The 26,581-nt window shown below is 38.1% G+C and overlaps 1 protein-coding gene across 14 annotated transcripts in view; it reads left to right on the forward strand.

The window, feature by feature from the left end:
* Ptprm (protein tyrosine phosphatase receptor type M) overlaps nucleotides 1-26,581 on the forward strand; it is a 747,535-nt gene that overhangs the window by 284,751 nt on the left and 436,203 nt on the right. For all 14 annotated transcript variants that reach the window (XM_074070314.1, XM_074070316.1, XM_074070315.1 and 11 more), the window contains 2 exons: nucleotides 39-117; nucleotides 15,222-15,337. In XM_074070314.1, the coding sequence (XP_073926415.1) occupies nucleotides 39-117; nucleotides 15,222-15,337 (195 nt within the window). The remainder of the gene's footprint in view (nucleotides 1-38; nucleotides 118-15,221; nucleotides 15,338-26,581) is intronic.

The following is a 26,581-nucleotide window of genomic DNA, read 5'->3' on the forward strand; positions in this document are numbered from 1 at the left end:
AAAATGAGTGAATAATTAAATTTTTCTCGGTTTTCCAGGTGATTTTCGAAGTGGTAACCTCTGGCCATCAAGGATATCTTGCTATTGATGAAGTGAAGGTCTTAGGACATCCATGCAGTAAGTTGTCTTCCTTTTAAATGTTTGGCTACATCTCTGGGGACAAATTTACATTACAGATTGAGAGAAGGGATAAAAACCTAGGAGGAGTAGTTCCATGACAAGTCTCTAGATGTTGGTTTTGCCAGCCCCAAAACATGTACTTCATGTGTAAATGGCATGGTTTATATATGTGAATCTTTTAAAATGAAAATCAGGCGTGGGGAATAAAGGAATTCTTGGGTACGCTCAAACATTTTTGCAGAGAGCCTGCTTATTACTTCACAAGATCTTTGGATAACCATTTTCAATAGTAGCATAAGAACAAATGTTGAATAATTCTAGTTACTTGGGAGGTGGAGGTCAGAAGAATTACCGTTCAAGGCGCACCTAAGAAAAAAAAAGCTAGCAAGACCCCCTCTCAATAAACAAGAAGGACATGGTGGCATGTATCTGTAATCCCAACTCCTGGGAGTCATAGATAGAAGGATCATGGCCTGGGCAAAAACATTAGACCTTGTCAGAAAAATAAAGCAAAACAAAAACAGTGGGTTGGGGCATTCTTCAAGTGGTGCAGTAGCTGCCTAGCAAGGAAAAGTGCTGGGCACTGAGTTTAAACCCCAGTACTACCCCAGAAGTATACATATATGTACACACACACACACACACACAGAGAGAGAGAGAGAGAGAGAGAGAGAGAGAGAGAGAGAGAGAGAGATATGAATTCTGCCATACAGTTTTAAACAGTATAGCCCCAAAGCAGGGTTGGGATCTGCTAAACAGAAGGCACCTACCTAAACTATCTGGGAGTGCCGGAAATGGCCTCTTCTTTGTCTTTTACTAATTAGGGCTTTAAAAAAAGTAGAATGGGTAACTAAGAACTAACATGAAGAACTCTTAACGGTCACCATTGCTCCCCTAAATAAATAAAGAAGGAAAATAATGCAGTCGTGCAGGTCCCTCCCTTGGCCACCACAGTGGTGAACTGTCCATGGTCCCTCTCCACTGACACCATTTCTAGTCCACTTTCAGCAGCTGTGGGCTGTAGCTGCACTAAGCAGAGAAAGCTTTCTCCCAGAAGGGCACTGGCTCCAGTCAAAACCCTGGGAGCCCTGCCGGTGTAGACTCAGGCAGTGAGCAGGCCCTACACTGAAGGAAGCAGTGCAGACCCTGCAGGCATTGCCATGGCAGAGAAGCAAGCCACACCCTGCCTACTCGCTGACCCTAGAAGGCGACCCTCATCTGGACATTCTTCTCTGTCTCTGAATCTTTACATTCTGAAACCTAGGTGTAAACCTGGAAAGTGAGATTGTTAGGAGGGCAAGGTAGATCAAGTGCCCATTCCCTCCTAGTAATTGTCATGATCAGGGAAGCAGGATGTGGCTTTTCCACTTTGTCATGGGAGCCAGACCTCAATTTTGGCCAAGAGACATATCCTGTGGGCAACCAAACACTGCAAATGTCTCTCTGTGTATGCCACTCCTATAATCACTGTGTATCTAAAAAGCATAGGTTTGTCTTTCATGAATTCTAATGCATGTACCCAATTGTATAAATTTATCTGTCCAGTTGTCATTTGATATCCATGGGAGATTCAAAGTCCTCCCACAAGTACCCAAATCTCTAAAATATGGATGCTCTAAAAACTGATGTCATGTTTGCATATAGCCTATGCACTTGTCCCCTGTGCATTAAATTGTCTCTAGATTACTGGTCATATCTAACACAATGTAAATGCTACATTAGTAGTTAATAAGGGGAAAAAAATATTTACATATTCAGTGCACACTCAGTATTTTTCTTGAATATTTTCTCTTCATGGTTGGTTGACTGCAGATATGGAACCTGTGGGTATGGAGTGTTAAGGTGCATTCTTGTTTTTTCCCTTCCACTTAGTATTACATTTTTAAGGTCAACTCAGGATATTCTTCTACAGTAATGTACTACAGTTTATTCTTTTATGAACATTTAGTGCCCCCCCCACCCCTTTCTGTGTTGAAAATGTTGCTGTGGGGAATATCATGCCTGTGTGTGTGTTGGTGGAAAGTGTGAGAGCCTTGGTGGGATACAGATATAGATTCCTACAAGCCAAGTTGATGGGATGTGGGAGAGACACATTTTTAGTTTTACTAGATGCCAAATTGCTATGAAAAGTGTCTGGACCCGTTTATATAACCCACAAGCAGTAGAAGGATGTTTTATTTCCACTCTATATTTGCCCAAAATTGATAATGTCAGACTAAGCTTTTGGCCATCTGAGCAGTGCAGCCTGCTTTATTTTTAGAGTGCCTGGCATTGAGAGAAACTGGCAAGTTCATGCACGTCACTAATCTCTGCTGGCGGACCCTTCTCTAAATCATGAGAGAACAGTTATGTCTGCAGTATTAGGAATCTATATGTGTGAAGAAACCTCTCAGCTTTTCGTTGTTGTTGTTATTTTTGCCAGGTTTTGCATTTGTCAGTAGGTCAGTCTCTGCTGTAGTTAGGGAGAAGACTTGTGTGTGTGTTATCCTGTGAGGGCATTCTGATGCAGTTGTCTAACTCTGTCCTTGCTCTCTGATACTTTATTTGATTCTCTGAAGCTTGCTACACATGCAGGTGTCATCTCATTCATCTCATTCATTACTAGGGCAGCCATTACTTTTGTAGCATGCCATATTCACCTTTTCTTCTGCATCAGCAAGTCTGGGGAGCTCAAGAATTCCCTCCACCTTTTCCTAAGAAGGCAGGAAAACAAAATGAATGAGGCTGTAGCTAACTGAAACAGTAGGGAAAATTTAGGAAGCAGATTATAACTACCTGAGTTGGAACTTGGCCAAAACCTCAGAGCAACAGCCTCTGGCTTAGGAAAGTGCTGCCGACTCTTGTGCACACAAATATTCAATTTTTCTGGTTCACTGCTTATGAGGAGGTATAAACTCAGCAAAATTGCACCCCTACTAAGTGCTGAGCACCCTAGTGACAGGCCATCTTCCTGTTTCTTAGCACAAACCTGGCGGCAGAGCAGATGGTGCTGTACTGGGTACAGGTGCAGCCTCTATGGCCAAGGTTGCCCAGGGCTTCCTAAGTAACCTGAGTTCCTTTCTTGTACATCTGGCCTCTGGCCAACACAGGAACTCCTCAGGTATAGCCCCTTCCATTCCACTGGACTCCAGCCATGGTGTTCAGCAAGAACTGAGTGTTCAGTAAAGACTGAGTGCTTAGCCTCTGTCACAGGTTCCTGCAATGTAGCTGCTGCAATGTCGTGCTTTCCTGAGGGGCAGGCTTCCTTCCCAGGGTCATAGAGGAGGTGTTGATGGGCCTGCTCAGGAGAATCCCTGTGTTTGTACTCAGTTGGCTTTGTGAGCTGCTGGGAGGAGGCCTGGCATTGCAAAGCAGCCTCTATGCTGTGATGAATGCTGCTGCAGCGTTTTGAACTGTGAAGCTTTAAGTGGTTTTGATGATAGCCCTTCTGCAGTTATTTTCTCCTGAATCTCTATGTTTATGGGGAAAACATGCAAATAAAGACTTTAAAGATTACGACATTAGTTTGATCTTAAAGTGGAAAGCTTTAGGTAATATTTTATGAGATTTCCTATCAAGATTTCTAAATAATAATCAATTATTTTGAAATTTTGATGCCCATTAAATTTAGATCTCAAGGGATCAATAAATATTTCATGCCCAAAGCTACTCTTTCCAAATGGATGCAGGATTGCTGAATCTTGTTTAGTTCACTGTAAAGGCTTCTGTTTGGACTCATATAGGTTTATGAGAGGCATTATAACAGTGTTTTAATAGTGGCTGTTCTCATGCCAGTATGCAGTTGCTCATAAAATTGATTTTAATGTAGTGACAATAAGATGCAGGATCAGCTTGAAATGTGGAGATAGCTGTGCAGAATCAGCAGCTTGCTGGCATCAGACCATTTCTAATAAACAAAGACAATTCTTGCATTTGCACACAAGTAAAACATGTTTTGAACTTGGTTCAGTGATGCTTGTGGGAGAGACAGACGGAGCACGTCACCAGCTCTGTCATGTCTGTTTTAAGTGTGGCGTGAGCTGTGCATCGAGGGGCAGCTTTTCTGAATGTGTGCATGTGCCTTTCTCACTTCGTAGCCCAGGATGGCCTCAGACTTGTGATCTTCCTGCTTCTGCCTCCCAAGTGCTAAGATTGCAGGTGTGCACTACCACACCCAGCCTCTGCAGCCATTCTGTTTTTATCTTGTGGTGCCAATAGATATGTTTACATATTACATGCCCCCTCGAATTTTAGCAGGTTTACCAAGATATAATCCACATGTTGTATAAGTTGCAGTGTACAATTCAGTGGTTGTTTGTATCTTCAGAGAGTTGCATGACCACTACAGTAATCAATTTTAAAGTATTTTTGTCTCCTCTCCCTAAAACTCTCCATTCCCTCTGGTCCCTGCCATCTGCTGTAGGCAAACATCAATCTACTGTCTGTATGGATTGTTCTATGCATTTAATTTAAATGCAGCCACACAATTTGTGTTCACTTGTGTGTTTTTTCAGGGTACATTCGTGTTGTAACCAAACGTCATACCTTTTTATTTTTATTTTTTTTAAGAATTTATTGTCTTTATTTTATCAAGTCCAAAAGAGTACATACCTTTTTAAAGCTGAGTAATTGTTCATTTAATTTATTCACATTTGTTGATGTGTGTTCCATGGTTTTGACTATTCTGAATAATGCTTCTGTGAACATCTGTGTGCAGGTTTATGTGTGGACGTTTGTTTTCGGTTCTCTTGGACATATACATTGGAGTGAAACTGCTGGGTCACTCAGTAACATGTTTAGCATTTTGAGAAGCTGAAATTGTTTCTCAAAACTCCATTCCGTTATACATTCCAAAGAGCAATACAAGAGGATTCCAGTTTCTCCATGTCCTCGCCAACATGGATGGCATCTTTATCAGGGCATCATGAGGGTTGGTGTCCTGTATCTTTGTGGTTTGGATGCCAGTGGCTAGGCTAATGACACTGAGCATCCTCCCATGTGCTTCCTGGCCATTTGGGTGGTTTATGGCCACACCACCCTGAACCAGCCGCTCTCATCTCAGTCTCTTCTGGGGAGACATGTCTATTCAGACCCTTTCCCTCTTTCTAATTAAGTTGTCTTTTTATTAGTCAGTTGAGTTTTTGTATGTCTAGGTGAAAATCCCTTGTCAGACACCTGATTTGAAACTATTTTCCTTCTAATATTTAGATTGTCTTTTGATTTTCTTGATGGACTCCTTTGTAGCACAAAAGTTTAAATTTAGGGAAAGTCTAATTTTTTATTTTTTCTTTTGTCAACTTGTGGTACTTGGGTCATTTGAGGTTGTAGCTAAGAACACTTTGTGTAATCTAAGATAACTGAGGTTTCTTGTATGTTTTCTCCTAAGACTTTTGTAATTTCTAATCTTGCTTATAGACCTATGAGCTCTGTTGAGTCAGTTTGTGTATGGCATAAGAAAACAGTGCAATTCTTGTCTTCTTGCAAATGGATATCCAGTTATCATATCACTATTTGTCAACAGACTATTGTTTCCCACTGAACTGCCTGGACCCTATTGTTGAGAATCGGTTAACCATAAACATAAAAGTTTATTTCCAGCCTACTAGTTCTGTTCATATTGAGCTATAAATATGTCCTTGTGACAGTACCATACTGTTTTGATTATTGGTACTTTGCATCTGTGAATCCTCAAAATTTGTTCTTTTTATTTCAACATTTTTATGGTTAGTCTGAGTCCCATGTATTTCCATATGAATTTAAGGATAAGCTTGTCAATTTCAGTCAAAAAATATCAGCTGGGATATTGATGGGGATTGTAGTGAATCTTTAGATTGTTTCAAGTGAGGAGTTATTGTCATCTTCACAATATTAGGTTTTCTGTTCCATGAATATGAGATATCTTTCCTTTCATTGAAGTCTTAAATTTTTTGTTAAAGTGTTTATAATTTTCAGAGTTGTTCTTCTTTTGTTCAACATATTCTCAATTATTTTGTTTTGATTTATTGTAAGTGGATTGTTTTTCTCAATTTCATTCTTTTGGATTGTTCTTTGGCAGTGTACAGAAATACGACTGATTTTTATATATTTGTTGCAACCTGAGACCTTGTTGAACTTGCTTATTACATGTAATTCTTATGTGAATTCTTAGGACTTTTCTATATACAGAATCACATCATCTTCATGTAGAGTGTGCAGATTCTGTTTTTCCAATAAGAATGCTTCTCATCTGATTTCCATGAGCCTCCAGTACAGTGTTGATCAGAAAGGATAAAGCACATCCTCACTTGTTCCTGATCTTATCAAGAGATCTTTCGGTCTTGGTATCCATCTGTGGATTTTTTGTAGATGCTTGTTTTCAGGAAGGAAATTCCTTTTATTCCTGGTTTGCTGAGTGTTTTTTTTTTTTAATTATGAATAGCTGTCTTAGGAAGTGCTTCTTCTTTGTCTATCAAATTATCATGTGGTTTCTGTCTGTTTTTCAAATTGATTTTTTTGTATTTTAGACTAACCTAGCAACCCTTGGACAAATCCCACTTGGTCATATGCATCATCTTTTCATATGTTGCCCTATGGCACATTAAATACAAAGGTATTTGCATGTACAACTCCTTTAATTCTGAGATCTAAATATGATTCAGAATCAAGACTTATTATTTTGTTACCAGTTAAGAAATAATAAAATGAAAAAGATACAAAGCCTTTGTACATCCATGTGCTGTATATTAGATCAGTTGAATACAAAATCCAAGACTATTCTCTATTACTACTTCAAGAATATGAACTAGATCAGGAGTTTCTTTAAGCATCAAAGAAGAAGCTAAGTTTGCCACATGGCATCTTAGGTTCAAAATTATTGTTTTTAAAAATAATTTTTACTCAACTTATTTGCATAACCATACTTCCTTGCCTATGTCTAAATTTAGATTTTTCATGAAGACTTATACTATGCAAATAAAATGACAGTGACAAAGTACAAATTAGAATTGTTTTTTGAGTTATGTGCTTTGGTTGATTGGTACACAGGACTCATTATTAACATTTTGTTTTAAAGATGTATTTCTCTTCATATATAGTTATTCATTTATACTTCCTGACTACTGTTCTTAAGTTTTAAAGAAAATAGTCTGAGCCTGAAATATGTTGAGGTCAAAGTTTCCTGCTTCTATCACAAGAGTCACTTGACTTTTTGGACCAATAACCTCATTCATATTGTGGGGAGAATAATAATTTTTCCCCACAGGGTAAGGACAAGGGTTAGATTTCTTAATGTACATAAATAACTTAGAACTATGTTTAGCATATCCTAAGAGCTTAATACATGCTAGCCATTTATTATAATTATTTTCAGATTGAACATCCTTAATGTGAAAATCCCAAAGTCAAAATTCTCCAAAATGTGAAATGCTCCAGAATCTGAATATTCTTGAGCATTGACATGACACAGTGGGAAATTCCACACCTGACTTCATGTGATGGGTCACAGTCAAACATAGGCACACTAAAAATATTGTGTGATGTATGTATGTACATTTAAAATACAAGGTGCTTGTTTATACCTACCTGGATCTCATTCCCAGCATTACTATATGTGATTATTTCAAAATCCAGAAACTTCTAAAATTTGAAAGACTGTTGGACCCAAGCATTTTCGATAAGGAATACTCAGCCTACATCATTACTGCTCGGCACCACATATTGATAAGCCCATTGCATTAGTGAGCTGCAAATAGTAACCTCAGGAGCTAAGCTGCTGTTCTAGATGGGGGAATTTAATTGTGTCAATTTTTAAATTCAAAACATGTTTGCAAACCATACTGTTTTTCAGGGTTAGAGTGGGCAATGTACAGGCTCTCCTTTTTGGCAGCATTTGGTTTCCTTGCTTGTGATGATTAGAGGGAAGCATTAACTTTATTCTGTCAGCTGGGCATGCTTCCAGTTCATTTCAACCTAGGCATTACATTAAGAGCTAAAGGGAAAAAAGGGAGTGGGGGGGTGGTTAGGACCGACTCCTCCTTTGTTCCCCTAAATTTGCACATTGATCTTGAAATTTACTCTTTTTTGATCTTGTTGCTAGTATTTTGATGTAGGCTTTGAAGAATCTATAATAATGTCAAATCTACAAAAATACTTGAATCTTAATCAATGATAACTTCTGGTTTAGGGATCAAAGGTTGATTAGAGATAATTAATTCCTCAAAACTTCTTTCTTTGTGAAAAGCAATAGAATATGGCAGGCAGGAGAGAACAGGAGAGTTATACCAGAACTTGCTTGTTATTCATGGAAGATATTTAGTTTGTGGAGCTCCTGCAGAGTTTAGAAGAAAGCTGGCAGAGCATTTTGAAAGGGTATCCAGGAGACAAATAGGCCTATAAATTTGGGGAGAGAAAGAGAGAGAATGTTTCTTTTTGAATGTGAGATAGATTGAAAATTTCCATTCTAAAGGTGCTATACCTGGAGTTACAATTAAAGTAGTTTGGCAAGATTCAGAGCTCACTGCTCAGCATGGGATCTAAACTTTTCTGGCTGCAGAGCCCTTTTTTCTTGGGCTCTTTTCCAGTTTCCAGTGATAGGTCAGTTATTTTAAACAGTACAGAACATTTTTGAGAGCTCAGTACTGGGTAAACAAACTGTCTTGGCCACATCATCTTATTTAGTCTTTATGCCACTCCCTTTAAAACAGGTATTTAAAAAAATTCCTATTTTATAAATAAAATAAATTTCACTAAGGCTTGGGCTTAGGAACTTTTGCATACATTCAGAAGTAGTAAAGGGCTGAAGTGCCAGTGCTTGAACACAGATATATTGAAACTCAAATCAGAAAATAGTACCCATCTTAAATTGCTTGCCAGCTGAAAATGGTTCCAAGATTTTCATCTATAGACAGGGAGAATCCAGACATCTTAAAACTTTGAAAAATTATATAATCCTTGATAGTTATTAAAAGAAGTTTTGTATACCATTAATAGAAAGTTTGACTTCCATGTTCTTGGAAAAAGGTGATCTTGGAAGTAGAATTCCACTGTCTCTTTGTTAAATTCATCCTGGTGGATGAGTGACTATCTACCATTTAGGTCATCACCTTTTATTTGAAATGGTAATTTGCTTGTGAAAGCATTTAAATTTAATAGTTTTGTAAGGCTTCATCTGGTCTCAATTTAAGGTCTGGCTTTGCTATGCTAGTCAGATTGTTGTTATTTTTGAAGTCTCTTGCTCAACCAAGCAACACTATTTCCTAGACCAAAGGCAGTCATTGGGTTCCAGGAGAAAGGCTCCCTAAAATATAATTTGAACAGAGGCATGAATCCCCAGGCCTTTAACCTCACTGTGTAAGAAATATGCATTGAGGTCAAATTAATTCCCAACTAAAAGTGATAACTTTTGTTCTGTCTGGAATGTCTTTATTAAGGATGGGAACAAACCAGAAAGGCAGATATCACATAGTTGTGTCTAGATCCAGGAGTATTCTAACAAACAACCTCTGGTGAAAGTATCACATCATAGTGATGAATTGACTTTAGTATACCTTTCCCTTTGGTTCAGACAGCAATTTCTGGAAACATGCCCCTTAAGAAATTAAAAATTGGACATCTATGAATCTTGAGCCGACCCAATAAGAAATCTGATAATTCAAATATTTTATTATTTTTTATTAAGCAGAGAGAATAGAGTGCATGTATTTCAACACTTTCTCAAGAACTGCAGAAATTAACACTTAGTATTTTGGAAGGGACACTAAGAAAAGCCCTCTCATATCCTGCTGGAAGAAGTGTAAATTGTTATAAGTGTTATGGAAAGTGGCTTGATGATTGTGTCAGAAGTCTTAAAATGTGTAATTTCTGTCTTAATAAGTTAATCTAGGGGAAAATAACAACTATATTTAAGAATTTAATTAGCTACCCTTTTATCTTGGCACTATGTAGAATGGAATGAAGCCCACTGTTCACTGGTAGGGGGTGTTTCAGTAAACCTGTGCATTTATGATATATATATATAAATTTCTCAGCAGTGCTCTCCTGACATTCAAGGATGGATAACTCAACTCTGTCACCAGGGCTGTCTTGTACCTCTTAGGATTTTTAGTAGCATCTTTGTCTTCTGCCCATTGATGCCTGCAGCACCAACACCACACTAGCTGTGCAGTTAGAAATGTGTCCAGATAATGGTCAAATGTCCCCTGAGGGATAGCATTACCTCCTGGTGGAGAACCAATGATTTATAATAATCAGATTTTCAAGTAATTTTACATGGTTGTTTCAGAAGGAAAATGCGGACAGTATCTTTTTAAATTGAAAAAGAAAAAATGCACATTGCCATGAAAAAAAGCAGAAAGATAATGATAGTCTTGAAGTTAGAGATTGTAATGTTTCCTTAATGGCAAAGGATTGTTTGGAGAGTGTTAAGCAATTCCAGAAACTCCCACCAGGTCTTCCAGAGCAGCCTCAATCCAACATAGCACTGTCACCTGTACTAAGTCTACCCGAATATTCTACCCCATAGTGAGAGCTTTCTCTTTTGGTTGAGGATTTTGTGGGGTATTTTTTGTTTTGAAATAATTTCACTATGTAGTTCAGGCTGGCCTCAAAGTCAGGATCCCACTAACTTCCTCCTCCCAAGGGCTGTGATTATAGGCATGCACCACTGTGCTCAGGCCAGTAGGATATTTTTTCCGTTTATCCACCCCATCTGTTCCCATTCTCACCCTGTTTTTAGCTGTTTGCAGGATTTGACTTTCCACCTGCCTCTTTACTTAATGCTTATGAAGTAAAGTAGATAATCTCAGTTAACATTCTGGAGTTCACTGTGAGCCTGTATGAATCAACATTTAACTTCTCAGCCAAGCTTTAGGTCGAAGTGCTGTGTGTCTTCTCAACAAATTACAGGAGATTCACCATTGAAAAATTAAGTGTGCAGTGATACTCATACATTCCAAAAGCTACTTCTTATAAACAAATGGATAATGCTTACAATTATTTCTATTATGAATGTTTCTTATTAAAATATATTCTAAATGTAATAAATAATTCTAAAAATCACAAATCACAGGGAAAAACTACTTCAAGTATCTTGAAATCTTTTAATGTATTAGTCAGATTGAAAGGAGAAATATGCAAATGTAGACTGTAGGTGGGTTCAGGAGGTTTCTTCAGATTTAGGGGAAAATAAAGTAGTTTTTTAAATATATATATAAAAGGAATGAACCTACATATTTCAAGATTTGAAATTCATTTAAAACTGATTTTAGTAAATGAAAATTCTATTCATGACACTCAAAATTAAATGGGCAGCTCATACAGTGTTCTGTCAGCCTGCGTTAGAAAACCTGCTTTTACCTTTACAGAAATATGACTCTACAGTGAGTGTGTATTGGGTTTGTCTTACTAAGGTGATGCCAGACATCTTTCTCCATAGCTTTTTCTTCATACCCCAGCTTTTCCTTGCTGCACTGAGGAGCCTGCTTTAACAAAAATAAAAGCCTGTTCGTCCCCATGTTTTTATCATTCTCTGAACATACCTAGCTCGTCAACTTTCATATTAGCATGACTCCAACAGAGTTCTGGGGCTTCAGGCCAGTGCTGAGCAACAAGGGGACAGTGGCTTGCCTCCCTTCTCTTGTAGTGCAGTCTGATGTCAGGGCTGCCTTTTTAGGGGTGCTGGGTCCTCCTTTGTCTGGAGGCAGATTATTGACTGAAGTGCCACCTGTTTTCTTATAGTCAAGAGCTCCCCATGTGGCTGGCTGGAGGGTAACTCAGTTTAGGCTTTTATGGGTTCTCTGTTAAGAACTTAAGGCATGTTATTTTCAGTGGTTTTTTTTTTTTTTCACTGAAAGAGTTGGAACTGTTGTGTGTGGGATATTCTGTTGTATTTGGGCTTGTTATTGTTATGGTGGCAGACGACAACTACCAGGAGGTAGCTCTGGAAAGTGCAACGGTCAAGTTCTAATTTGAGATATCTCAATAGTAAGGGAGAGCCAAGGAAGAAGGAGGAGCAGAAAGAAAGCTGCCGCAAAATGACTCTGAAAGGAGAATTCTGCAAGTGTTTTTGGAAGTTTTGAAAAAAGACCAGTGAATCTGAGTATGATATATTTGATATATTGTAAGAACTTTTATAAATGCCAGAATGTACCCCAGCACAGCAATAAAAATATTAAAATTTTTTTTAAATAAAAAAATAAAGAAAAAAGACCAGTATGGCTGAGACCATTTCTTGTTGCTGGGTGTCTTGAATAAGAAGGAAAGAAGACTATGGGCCAAATTCCAGGTTTGCTGTTGATCTAAGAGCAGTTTCCTTAGAAGGGCAGGGCTGATGCCTTCTTCTGATTAGTGATTGGAGTGATTGATGAGGCTAATAAGTGATTGGAGGCCTTCTAATGCTTGGAATGGTCAACAGGAAGTAGATCTAGCAGTCCTTCAGGAGTATCACTGCAGGCTATGTACACATGCACAGATGTGCTCTGTAGGAGGCGGGCCCGATGTGCTGGACCAGCCACCACAGAATTCAGGGGAAGGAGCTCAGACTTGACATTTGTACAAATACACTGGTGCCAACATTTTTTTTTTCCTAATACTGTGGTTTGATGTTCATGTTGGTAGGAGTAATGTATTTAGAATTATTTTATGGGGAAATGAACAGTTGACAAGGTTTCCAGTTAATGCCATACATACCAAAATGGAAGTACATGTCGAGTCTCCCTTGTCCAAAATGCTTGCAACCAGAAGTGTTCGAGATTTCAGATTTTTTTTTTCAGATTTTAGAATATTTGCATGTATATAATGAGACATCTTGGGGATGGGATGCAAGTCTAAATGTGGAATTCATTTCTGTTTTGCATACCCCTTATGCACATAGGCTGAAGGTAATTTTATACCTTTTTTTTTAGCATGCCTGTGTTTTGACCTCAATCTGTCCTGTGAGGTCAGAGGTAAACTTTTCCATCTGTGATGTCATGTTGGCTCTCAAATATTTTTGGATTTTCAGATTAATATGCTTCATTTATATCTATGTCTATCTTTGTATTCATGTTTGATTAGAAAAAGTACAATACTCAATTTTGCTTAAATTTCCTTGATAAGAAAACAGCTATTGAGTTTCCAATATAGTTCTTTGAATTTAGTGAAGTCTCAAAAGCCTTTCTGATCTCTTTTTATGTTGGGGACTCTGGTGTAGATAAGCCTAAAATAATTGTTATAAAGTTTTTTATAGAGCAAAAGTTTGTGTCATAAGTGAGATGGAGGGTGAGAATTCTCCTACATAAGTTGAAATTCAAGTGAACAGTTTTTAAGGATATGTGCCTGGAGTTTTAATAATTTTAGGGAATGTGAATTAAATTTAATGATGCTATCAAGTGTCTGCCATGTGTGAGACACTATCATCAAGTGCTCTTGCCATTGTGACAGTAGAAGGCCTAATGACAAGCTGAAAGAATCCACAGAAGCTTCATGGAAGGAGAGCCCAAAATTCCAACAGGCAGACAAGAGGAGGCACCCCAAGTGGGATGAGGACCATTGGGAAAGACAGAGTGGCAAGACTGGGAGAGGCAATGTGGTTTATTGGCTTCTGCCTAGACTTTGGAACTGGCAAACCCAATTTCACATTCCCCTTCTAATGCTTAACTGTCCAAGAACCCACAAATTCTAGCATTTGTAAAATGGAGAAAGTACCTACCCCACAGGACATTTGTGGAAAAGTCTTAGGCACATACACATTCAATAAATGCTACTTTTTTTCTGATTTTCTAAAAAGAATGGGATTTCCACTTTCTTAGGAACAAAAGAGAAATTTGGCATAGGGAATTTTTTAGAGATTTTTTTAAAACCATAGAATTATGTTGTTCGTGAGCAAGGAGTAATTTGATAAAATCAATGAAATAAAGCTCATAGAATTGTATGTTAATAAATTAAAATTAAGAAACAAGAGTCTTTAGCTCTGCTATTTTGTTAGAAGCTGGTTAGAGCATTTTGCATGAATACATTGAATTATTAGTGGCCTCCAAACTAGTAATGGGATTTTCCTATGTTATTTATATTAAAGTGCATTTTTTTCTCTGGCTGTAACCCACTTCCATCTGTAATTATGTCCTGCTCGGGCTCATGTGAGTGCTAATTTATAATTGTTCGGTCCTGTTAGCAAAGCATTGTTTTTTAAAGTGTCTATACATGTCCTGAAGAGCCACTGGCAGTGAGAGACAGTTGCAAGGCATATCAAATTTATTCTAGTTATTATCCAGCTTTATCTGTCCCTCTCAGAAAATGTAGTCATCCCATTCGCTTCCTTTTCTTGCCCATCCCCTCCTTCATACTATCATAGAGATAAGAGAATTTTTCCTAAAAGAAGTTGCACAACATTTAAGTCCTGACCCCCTGACCTATCATTCTAGTTCCTGGATACCTGATTTTAGTGTGATGAAGAAATGATCTGTGCTTCTTACATCAAATTGTTGTACAATTTGTGTCCCACATGGACACTGTACATTATGAGACAATGCTTTTTAGCATTTGGAATTATTCTTTCTTCTTGAATTAGAAATAAGAATCAGCAAAAAATTGTTGGGTTCAGGCAGTCACAGCATCATTCACAGAGTGTGTCTGGAGGGATAGTATTTTTGGTAGCAGGAAAATATTATACAAGTGTAATGTTGCGTACCAATTAGTTGTATTAAAATACATATTATGCACAGCTCTGTGTTTGGGTTTCAGAGTTTCCTTGACAACATCATTTAACTTCTCACTGTTCTTTTCATGTTGCTAGTATAAATATCTAATATGTTTTTGTTCAAAACATCAATTAGGCTTCAGTATAATCTTTATTAATACAGATCTGTTATTACAAGAAGACTGCTGAGCTATGATAATTTGCACAGCAGGAACAATAAAATATCTTCTCTTTTGTTTCTTTCCCAGATTGCTTGGCATTTTGCTTCTTTTATAAAGCATTCACCAAAAACCTTCTATGATATCTTTTACAATTACAGTGAAATCTTTAGTGAACTTATAAACAAAACCATTATTTCCTCCCAAAAAGAAAAAAAAATTGGAAAGATCCCAAATTGCAGGTAGATTGAAAAAGACACCTGTTAGTTAAAGGTCCCCACTTTTAATATCTTGACTTCTTTTTCTTCATGTAGCCAGAACTCCTCACTTCTTGCGGATTCAGAATGTGGAGGTGAATGCTGGTCAGTTTGCCACCTTCCAGTGCAGTGCCATCGGCAGGACCGTGGCTGGCGACAGGCTTTGGCTACAGGTATGTTAACTGCTTTTCAGTTGGACCTGAAGACAGGCCCTGCCTTCGTTATTCACAAATAGCCAGGTTCCTAGTGCACAGGTGTTCCACATAGCCAGTCATTTTTTTCACTTCTTTTAGGAATTTCTGTTTTTACCCTCACTTTTACTTAGTGATCTCATTCAGCAGATCTCTCGTCAGATGACTTTGAGAATAGTATATTAAGATTCAAGATGTAGTACTTTGTCTTCATTCTTCCTCCTGAGGAAAAAATCCTAAGAATCTCACATGTACAAACACATTCACACAGGGTTTCTAGGCCTTTTTAAAACTTGGATTTCCAAACAAGTCACATAAATGTAAAAACTGATAGCACATCTTTTAATTTCATACATTTAAGATTTATCTATCTGTATATATGTATGTTTTAGTGTAATCATAACTTGTGCAAGCTATTTTACAACCTTTCAAATTCCATCCTATATATTTTGCATGACAAATAGTTTCATGAATCTATCGCTTGTCTTGGGAATTTTGACAGAATAAGTGGCTTTAAATGACCTGTCCTCCACACACAATGCCATCCCCTTCTTTTTTTTCTTTTCTTTTTTTTGTGGTACTGGGGTTTGAACTCAGGGCCTGCACCTTAAGCCACTCCACCAGCCCTTTTATGAAATGGGTTTTTTTGAGATGGAATCTCTTGAACTATTTGCCTGGCCTGACTTTGAACCATGATCCTCCTGATCTCTGCCTCTCGAGTAGGATTGTAAGCGTGAGCCACTGGTGCTCAGCCATCCCCTTCTTTAAGCTCTTGTTTTTGTGGGGTGTTTGTTCCCCCTTGTGTTCTCCAATTCTATTCTCATTTCTTCCTGTTAAATATTAACCTGCAGAGTACATTTTTCCTTTTCTTTCCTTACATTGTTTTATGTGGTATTTTTATTTTTTCTTTGTGTGTTGCTGGGGATTGAACTCAAGGCTTTATGCATGCTGGGCATGTGCTCCACAACTGAACCACTCCCCCACCACTTTCATTTGTTCATTTATTGTAATTGTGAGTTTGCTACTGAGCTGCATTGATCTTTACGGTTTAAACCTGCTGTACCTACTATTCTGTACCGCTCAGCTTCCACTTCTTTGTGCCGAATTTTGCTGTTTGTCACCTCTGTACTTCCGATTCTACCTCTCCTTTCTGTGGCAGTGATGATTGTGATGTGTTAGATTTGTTTGACACTATCATTTTTAAATCCCTTACCTTTTAAAATCATCACAACTAAAATAAATAGTCATTTTTATTGCTCTATTTCTAGAGAAAAGGGGAGACAGCCAAATGTACATTCCCAAGAATATATTCTGGTATTTAGAATGTCTCCTAAATACTTGTTGGTTCATCTGCACAGGGTGCCTCACCCTCTGCCTGATGTCACTCTTCTTTTTCATATCCTGTCCCTGTAAGGAAGGAGGAAGTAGGCTGGGAGGAATGTGTGTAGAAGAATGAAATTGTATGTTCCGAATCCATCTTTCCTTTTTTCCTTCTTTCTAAGTTTTGTAATCACTACTTTGAGAGCTTTTTTCAGCATGTGTAAACTGTAAACAGTATTCACCTTTCTTCCCGTTCTATCTTACTTCTCAGTTATTTTAAATTCTTGATGTTAGAGGTGAAGAATAATTTTCTCAGCTAGAGTTGCTTTCTATTAAATGCCATCCAGATTGACTATGTGTGGTGATTAATGATGAGACAGATATCCTTTATTTACTTTTCCAACAAGGCATTAACCACCTTTAAAAAATAAAACTAAGGCAACTGCTGGTGGCTCACGCCTGTAATCCTAACTACTTGGGAGGTTGCAATCCAGAGGATCCCAGTTCCAGGCCAGTCTGGGCCAAAAAAGTTTGTGAGACCCCATTTCAATGGAAAAAAGCTGGGCACACTTGTCATCCTAGCTACAGTAAAATAGGAGTGTAAAATAGGAGGATGGAGGTTCAGGCTGCCTGGGAAAAAAGTGAGACCTTATCTCCAAAATATTCACAGCAAAAAGGGCTGGAGGCATGGCACACGTAGTATGAGTGTCTGTCTACCTGGCAAGTGCAAAGCCCTGAGTTCTAATCCCATTACCACCAAACAAAAACTGTTCTTTCCATTTTCATTCTATCTCTAGAGCTATTAATTTTTCTTAGAGAAATAGTTTTTTGTTCTTGATATTTGTATGAATATTACTTGAGAGAACATACTGTGAACTGTGAGCTCTTATCTCCAGAGTCATCTGAGGTACTCCTAAAGATTTTACTGTATGTTGAGGACACGGTTTGTCTTGTTTTATTTTTGCAAATGAGATACTCCTGCTTAAACTTGAATATTTATTTGGGGTTGCAAGTGTTTATTTCCTATTACAGTTGGAGATTTTGTTTTTTTAAAAAACTTGTCATGTTATTGGAAGAAAGCTAGTTGCTTTTTTGAAGAAAAAAATAGATCTTAATGTAGAGTCTTCAACCCTGCCTCCATTATCACCTGGGGAATTTTTGTTTGTTTGCCTTTTTGCAGTACTGGGGCTTGAATTCAGGGCCTGCACCTTGAGCCACTCCATCAGCCCTTTTTAGTGATGGGTTTTTTCAATAGGGTCTTGTGAACTATTTGTCTGGGCTGGCTTTGAACCATGATTCTCCTGATCTCTGCCTCCTGAATAGCTAGGATTACAGGCGTGAGCCACCAACTCCTGGCTTCACCTGGGAAGTTTTTAAAGAATTTATGAAGCACTTCTAGATTCTAATTTAATAGGTCTGGGTGTGGGGGTCAGCATTCAATAAATCAATAGTGTGGAGCAAAATGCAACATGCATTCTAAATTGGGATAAAGACTGACTTAATAGACAACTAGACCTGTATAATAGTCCTTCTGTATCTGTGGGGGATGGGGTCCCCGATCCTTGTGGATGCTACAGTGTTTGGATGGTTGAGTTCCTTGTGTAAGTGGTGGAGTATTTGTGTATAACCTGTGCAGTCCTTGAGTACATTTACATCATTTCTACATAACACATGATGCCAAATACGATGTCCATGTTGTACAAATACTTGTTCTACTGTGTTATTTAGGGAATTGTGAACAGAAAAAAATCAGCTCATATCTCTCCAGTGCAGATACGGGTTTTCCACATATTTTTGATCCACGGTTAGTTGACTTCTTGGGCATGGAACCTGTGCATGTGGGGTATTTGGAAGCCTCAGAGTGATTTTCAAGTTGAATTTCATGTACTGGGTTGCTGTTTATTTATTTGTTCTATTAAAATAGAATTATAGTGCTCATGAATTTGTTCCTGCTCAGTCCATTAATGCTTTTCATTTTCTACTTCCCATTCTTTTTTTTCCCCTTCTTATCATCTGTGACTGACTGTGTGGTGCCCTACAGATTTCATGAGAGAGAAAGAACTTCTATGACTTTGCATTTTAAGTGACCCCTAGCTTATCCTGCACTCAGGATGCTATTTAGTTTGTGAGTTTTTGTGATGTTAGAATAATTTTATTTTATTATTTTTTTATTCATTTATTCACATGTGCATACATTGTTTGGGCCATTTCTCCCCCCTGACCTCCCTCCCCTTCCCTCTCGCCCCCACCCCCCTCTCACTTCCAGGCAAAACCTGTTCTGCCCTTATCTCTAATTTTGTTGAAAAGAAGACATAAGCATTAATAAGAAAGACAAAGTGTTTTTGCTAGTTGAGATAAGGATAGCTAAACAGAGAGATTCCTAGCATTGCTTCCATATACAAATATATTACATCCCAAGTTGATTCAGCTCTACCTGACCTTTTCACTACTTCCTGATCCTCTTCCCATATTCACTTCTGTAGCTTTAAGGTTTCTGTATTAGCTCCTCTGCAGTGGGGACATCAGTCACTTTAATATTTTGGGTTTCTTACCTATCCCCATACCTCCTGTATATGCTCTCCCCTTGTCATGTGACCCAAGTCCAACCACATTGCTGTATTTGCCCTAGATCTAAAGTCCGCATATGAGGGAGAACATATGATTTTTGGTCTTCTGAGCCTGGCTAACCTTGCTCAGAATGATATTCTCCAGTTCTATCCATATACTTGTGAATGATAAGATTTCATTCTTCTTCATGGCTGAATAAAATTCCATTGTGTATAAATACCACATTTTCTTGATCCGTTCGTCAGTAGTGGGGAATCTTGGCTGTTTCCATAACTTGGCTATTGTGAATAGTACTGCAATAAACATGTGTGTGCAGGTGCTTCTGGAGTAACCTGAGTTGCATTCCTTTGGGTATATCCCCGGGAGTGGGATTGCTGAATCACATGGCAGATCTATGTTTAGACTTTTTTTTTTTCATTTTTCTTTTATTATTCATATGTGCATACAAGGCTTGGTTCATTTCTCCCCCCTGCCCCCACCCCCTCCCTTACCACCCACTCCGCCCCCTCCCGCTCCCCCCCTCAATACCCAGCAGAAACTATTTTGCCCTTATCTCTAATTTTGTTGTAGAGAGAGTATAAGCAATAATAGGAAGGAACAAGGGGTTTTGCTGGTTGAGATAAGGATAGCTATACAGGGCATTGACTCACATTGATTTCCTGTGCGTGGGTGTTACCTTCTAGGTTAATTCTTTTTGATCTAAACTTTTCTCTAGTTCCTGGTCCCCTTTTCCTATTGGCCTCAGTTGCTTTAAGGTATCTGCTTTAGTTTCTCTGCATTAAGGGCAACAAATGCTAGCTAGTTTGTTAGGTGTCTTACCTATCCTCACCCCTCCCTTGTGTGCTCTCGCTTTTATCATGTGCTCATAGTCCAATCCCCTTGTTGTGTTTGCCCTTGATCTAATGTCCACATATGAGGGAGAACATACAATTTTTGGTCTTTTGAGCCAGGCTAACCTCACTCAGAATGATGTTCTCCAATTCCATCCATTTACCAGCGAATGATAACATTTCGTTCTTCTTCATGGCTGCATAAAATTCCATTGTGTACAGATACCACATTTTCTTAATCCATTCGTCAGTGCTGGGGCATCTTGGCTGTTTCCATAACTTGGCTATTGTGAATAGTGCCGCAATAAACATGGATGTGCAGGTGCCTCTGGAGTAACAGTCTTTTGGGTATATCCCCAAGAGTGGTATTGCTGGATCAAATGGTAGATCGATGTCCAGCTTTTTAAGTAGCCTCCACATTTTTTTCCAGAGTGGTTGTACTAGTCTACATTCCCACCAACAGTGTAAGAGGGTTCCTTTTTCCCCGCATCCTCGCCAACACCTGTTGTTGGTGGTGTTGCCGATGATGGCTATTCTAACAGGGGTGAGGTGGAATCTTAGCGTGGTTTTAATTTGCATTTCCTTTATTGCTAGAGATGGTGAGCATTTTTTCATGTGTTTTCTGGCCATTTGAATTTCTTCTTTTGAGAAAGTTCTGTTTAGTTCACGTGCCCATTTCTTTATTGGTTCATTAGTTTTGGGAGAATTTAGTTTTTTAAGTTCCCTGTATATTCTGGTTGTCAGTCCTTTGTCTGATGTATAGTTGGCAAATATTTTCTCCCACTCTGTGGGTGTTCTCTTCAGTTTAGAGACCATTTCTTTTGATGAACAGAAGCTTTTTAGTTTTATGAGGTCCCATTTATCTATGCTATCTCTTAGTTGCTGTGCTGCTGGGGTTTCATTGAGAAAGTTCTTACCTATACCTACTAACTCCAGAGTATTTCCTACTCTTTCTTATATCAAATTAAGAGTTTGGGGTCTGATATTAAGATCCTTGATCCATTTTGAGTTAATGTTGGTATAGGGTGATATACATGGATCTAGTTTCAGTTTTTTGCAGACTGCTAACCAGTTTTCCCAGCAGTTTTTGTTGAAGAGGCTGCTATTTCTCCATCGTATATTTTTAGCTCCTTTATCAAAGATAAGTTGCTCATAGTTGTGTGGCTTCATATCTGGATCCTCTATTCTGTTCCACTGGTCTTCATGTCTGTTTTTGTGCCAGTACCATGCTGTTTTTATTGTTATTGCTTTGTAATATAGTTTGAAGTCAGGTATTGTGATACCTCCTGCATTGTTCTTTTGACTGAGTATTGCCTTGGCTATTCGTGGCCTCTTGTGTTTCCATATAAATTTCACAGTAGATTTTTCAATCTCTTTAATGAATGTCATTGGAATTTTGATGGGAATTGCATTAAACATGTAGATTACTTTTGGGAGTATCGACATTTTTACTATGTTGATTCTACCAATCCATGAGCATGGGAGATCTCTCCACTTTCTATAGTCTTCCTCAATCTCTTTCTTCAGAAGTGTATAGTTTTCCTTGTAGAGGTCTTTCACATCTTTTGTTAGGTTTACACCTAGGTATTTGATTTTTTTTGAGGCTATTGTCAATGGAATTGTTTTCATACATTCTTTTTCCGTTTGCTCATTGTTAGTGTATAGAAATGCTAATGATTTTTCTATGTTGATTTTATATCCTGCTACTTTGCTATAGCTATTGATGATGTCTAGAAGCTTCTGAGTAGAGTTTTTTGGGTCTTTAAGGTATAGGATCATGTCGTCTGCAAATAGGGATATTTTGACAGTTTCTTTACCTATTTGTATTCCTTTTATTCCTTCTTTTTGCCTAATTGCTCTGGCTAGGAATTCCAGTACTATGTTGAATAGGAGTGGAGATAGTGGGCATCCTTGTCTGGTTCCTGATTTTAGAGGGAATGGTTTTAATTTTTCTCCGTTAAGTATAATGCTGGCTGTAGGTTTGTCATATATAGCTTTTATAATGTTGAGGAACTTTCCTTCTATTCCTAGTTTTCTTAGAGCTTTTATCATGAAATGATGTTGGATCTTATCAAAGGCTTTTTCTGCATCTATTGAGATGATCAAGTGGTTTTTGTCTTTGCTTCTGTTAATGTGGTTTATTACGTTTATTGATTTTCGTATGTTGAACCACCCCTGCATCCCTGGGATGAAGCCTACCTGGTCGTGGTGAATAATCTTTTTGATGTGTTGCTGAATTCGATTTGCCATTATTTTGTTGAGGATTTTTGCATCAATGTTCATTAAGGAGATTGGCCTATAGTTCTCCTTTTTGGAGGTGTCTTTGCCTGGTTTTGGGATAAGTGTAATAGTGGCTTCATAAAATGTGTTTGGCAGTTTTCCTTCCCTTTCTATTTCATGGAACAGTTTAAGGAGGGTTGGTATCAGTTCTTCTTTAAAGGTCTGATAGAATTCAGCAGAGAATCCATCAGGTCCTGGACTTTTCTTTTTGGGGAGACTCTTGATTGCTGCTTCAATTTCATTTTGTGTTATAGGTCTATTCAGGTGATTAATTTCCTCTTGGTTCAGTTTTGGATGATCATATGTATCTAGACATCTGTCCATTTCTTTTAGATTTTCAAATTTATTTGAATATAGGTTCTCAAAGTAGTCTCTAATGATTTCCTGGACTTCCATGGTGTTTGTTGTTATCTCCCCTTTTGCATTCCTGATTCTACTAATTTGGGTTTTTTCTCTCGTCATTTTAGTCAGGTTTGCCAGGGGTCTATTGATCTTGTTTATTTTTTCAAAGAACCAACTTTTTGTTTCATTAATTCTTTGTATGGTTTTTTTGGTTTCTATTTCGTTGATTTCAGCTCTTATTTTTATTATTTCTCTCCTTCTATTTGTTTTGGGATTTGCTTGTTCTTGTTTTTCTAGGAGTTTGAGATGTATCATTAGGTCATTGATTTGGGATCTTTCAATCTTTTTAATATATGCACTCATGGCTATAAACTTTCCTCTCAAGACTGCCTTAGCTGTGTCCCATAGGTTCCGGTAGGTTGTGTTTTCATTTTCATTGACTTCTAGGAACTTTTTAATTTCCTCTTTTATTGCATCGATGATCCATTCTTCATTAAGTAATGAGTTATTTAGTTTCCAGCTGTTTGCATGTTTTTTGTCTTTACTTTTGTTGTTGAGTTCTACTTTTACTGCATTGTGGTCAGATAGTATGCATGGTATTATTTCTATTTTCTTATATTTGCTGAGGCTTGCTTTGTGCCCTAGGATATGATCTATTTTGGAGAAGGTTCCATGGGCTGCTGAGAAGAATGTATATTGTGTAGAGGTTGGATGAAATGTTCTGTAGACATCTACTAGGTCCACTTGGTCTATTGCATATTTTAGATCTTGGATTTCTTTATTGAGTTTTTGTTTGGATGACCTATCTATTGATGATAATGGAGTGTTAAAGTCTCCCACAACCACTGTGTTGGCGTTTATATATGCTTTTAGGTCTTTCAGGGTATGTTTGATGAAATTGGGTGCATTGACATTGGGTGCGTACAGATTGATGATTATTATTTCCTTTTGGTCTATTTCCCCTTTTATTAGTATGGAATGTCCTTCTTTATCTCGTTTGATCAATGTTATAGTTTTCTTTAGATTTGGGAAATTTTCTGTTATTTTGTTGAATGTATTATGGATTCCTTTTGCTTGCACCTCTTCTCCTTCTTCAATGCCTATGAGTCTCAGGTTTGGTCTTTTGATGGAGTTGGTGAGTTTTTGCATATTCTTTCACAGGTTTTGAGTTGTTTGATTAATAGTTCTTCAGTTTTTCCTTTAATTTCCATTTCATCTTCAGGTTCTGAGATTCTGTCTTCTGCTTGTTCTAGTCTGTTGGAGTGGCCTTCCATTGTGTTTTGAGAGGTTTTCCCTATCATGGGTCACTTCCTCTTTAATATTGTCAATTTTTGTCCTTAATTCATTTATCTCTCTATTTATGGTGTTTTCTGTTTCACTTTGGTATTTATTTAGGGCTCCTGTGAGTACACGTATTTGTTTTAGTGTCTTCTCATATTCTTTCTTTTTATTGTCTTGGAATTTCTTGAGTGCCTTTGTATGTTTTGGTTGACCTTGTCTAGTAACATCTCCATGAAATTCTCAGTGATTTCTTTCAGGATTTCTTCTTTCAGTATGTTCTTGTGGGCTTCATTGGGTTCCTTGGAATAGTCTGTCTTTGTTTTGTTGGAGTCTGGAACTGGGTATCCGTTTTCTTCATTTCCCTCTGAATTCTGTACTAATTTATTTTGGGGGGGAGAATGGTTTCCATCCCGTATTTGTCTTCCCATCATTCCACTTGGTGCTGTCTCTGTCCCTGGTCTGTGTGTAATTTAGTATTAGCTAACTTACAATAGTAAAACTAATGAAACCAAGAAAGAAAGAGAAAAAAGAAAAAGAAAGAAAGAAAATAGAGAACCAAAGAAATCAACAGGGAGAGAACAGTGAGCAAAACAAACACTTAGAAAGAAAAAAAACTTCCAGATTCAGAAACAATAGAATTTCAGTCTTAGTAGTTCTGGTGTTACTCCTTCAGCATCCATCCCTGGGTGTTGGTATTTAAGCAGTAGCTCTACCATAGTCTCACTGGGTGTTTGGGTCAGGAGATGAGCTTTGTAGACTGCTATCTGCCCTATTTCAGGCAGCGGCTTATCACCTGCTTGCTGTCAGGCCGTCTACTTTTCCAGGCTTTGGTTACTGAAAGTTCATGCAGAGTTCAACTCCTTGCTCCCCCCACTTTCTTAGGTGTACTGAGTGTACCCTGCCCCCTCTGTTGCATGTTCCTTTTCAGTTCCTTGGTTATTATCCAGTTTTTTTTTTTTTTGGTGGGGCAAGGGTCAGTCTGTCCAGGGGGCTATGCTGGTATATCCCAGGGGTAGCTGTGGGAATACTGTGTGCTGCTTATTTGCTCATCTGTTGGTCTGAATCTCCCAAGCAGGTCTGGAGCCTGTGTCTGCAGTGCGGGAGCCTCCTGTCTTCTCAGTGTCGCATGGCATGGAGAAGCTTTGTATGGGCTGGGGGTTCGGAGTGTCGGAGTTTTGCTTCTTCTTGGTGTTTTTTTTCTGCCAGGTGTGGCTCCAGCATCTCAGCAAGATTTTTGATTTATGGAGCTCACGCTGTCTGCTTCTTCCCTGTAGTTGCCATCTTGGATTCTAGAATAACTTAAGTATTAAACAATTTAAGGCATTTTGTGAGAAAGTGCTTATTTTATTAATAGATTCTCAAAGAAGTCCAGTGTCCTTCACCTATGAGGTTGTTTTTTATTAATCTGTAGTTGTACCAAGTGGTTTCTAGGAAGGATGAAGATCTCAAGAATGGGAAAGTTTTCCTGTTGTTTCTGCCCTCTTGCCTGCTACTTCCAGCCCCTTCTCCCCCATTGCCTCAGGTGTGTCTTAGGAGTAGTGGGGAGAATCAGACCTGTAATCAGAGACCAGCCTCTCTAATCTAGAGGCATGAAAGCTGAGCATCCCCAATCCAAAATCCAAAATGCTCACAAATCCCAGCACTTTGTAGTGTCAGATTCCATACCATGAAACTTGTCATGAACAAAATTATGTACCTATGTATAGTCCTAGAATTCAAACCCAAGGCTTGGAGGAGGCTAGGCAAGGACTTTATCACTAAGCTGCACTCCTCATATATAAAATTGTTAAAAAATAGTGTATAAAATATTTTCATGTTAAATTATATGAGGTATATATGAAATGTAAATAAATTTCATGTGTAGATTTGGGACCCATTCTTAATGGCTTATTATATATATGCAAATATTCAAAATCTCAAATCTGAATCATTTCCTGTCCTAAGCATTTTTTTGGTAAGGGATTTTGAACTTGTAGTGCTGCAGTGCTCTAACAGTTGCAAAAATGCCTTCCTATGTGTAATACCACTTGGGTCCTTAAAGTCAATCTGAGATCCTGGCAGAAAACTGAATGAGAAAAAATACTTTGACATTTTTCTGTGATTTGAATCTTCCTGAAAGTAAGGAAAAGATTTAGAAATTCATTATGTGTCTTTTATTTGGGGGATATGAGTGTTTTTGAGTGTAGTCGTTTCTAAAATTTTTCATTATTGTTGTCTCAGTTCTATAAGCCCATCATAGGCAGTAGTCACGGAGCTTTGTAGAGACCTCCAGTGGTGTTACATCTTGTCTTTTAGATGGTGAGATTGAGATTCAGGATTGTCGTGGGTCACAGATGAAAGTGGCATAGTTGGGAATAGTATAACTCTTTGTCTCTAGCTTTGCTTCATCACTGATTAATTCCATTATGCTATGTTCTCTGCTCCTCTTAGGGAGGTGAGTGGTTGGCCATATGCACTTAACACTTTGTTAGAAGAATTTGGCTTTGACCAACTTACATGATTAACATCAGGGGGCCATCTGACCGTAGGAGAAATGTCAGTTTGCATTCCTTGTATATATTGATCCACACCTATAAGAAAAGGCCAAGGATTTGACTTTTTGAAA

This window comes from Castor canadensis, chromosome 4, assembly GCF_047511655.1.
Source record: "Castor canadensis chromosome 4, mCasCan1.hap1v2, whole genome shotgun sequence".
In the NCBI taxonomy this organism is placed as follows: Eukaryota; Metazoa; Chordata; class Mammalia; order Rodentia; family Castoridae; genus Castor; species Castor canadensis.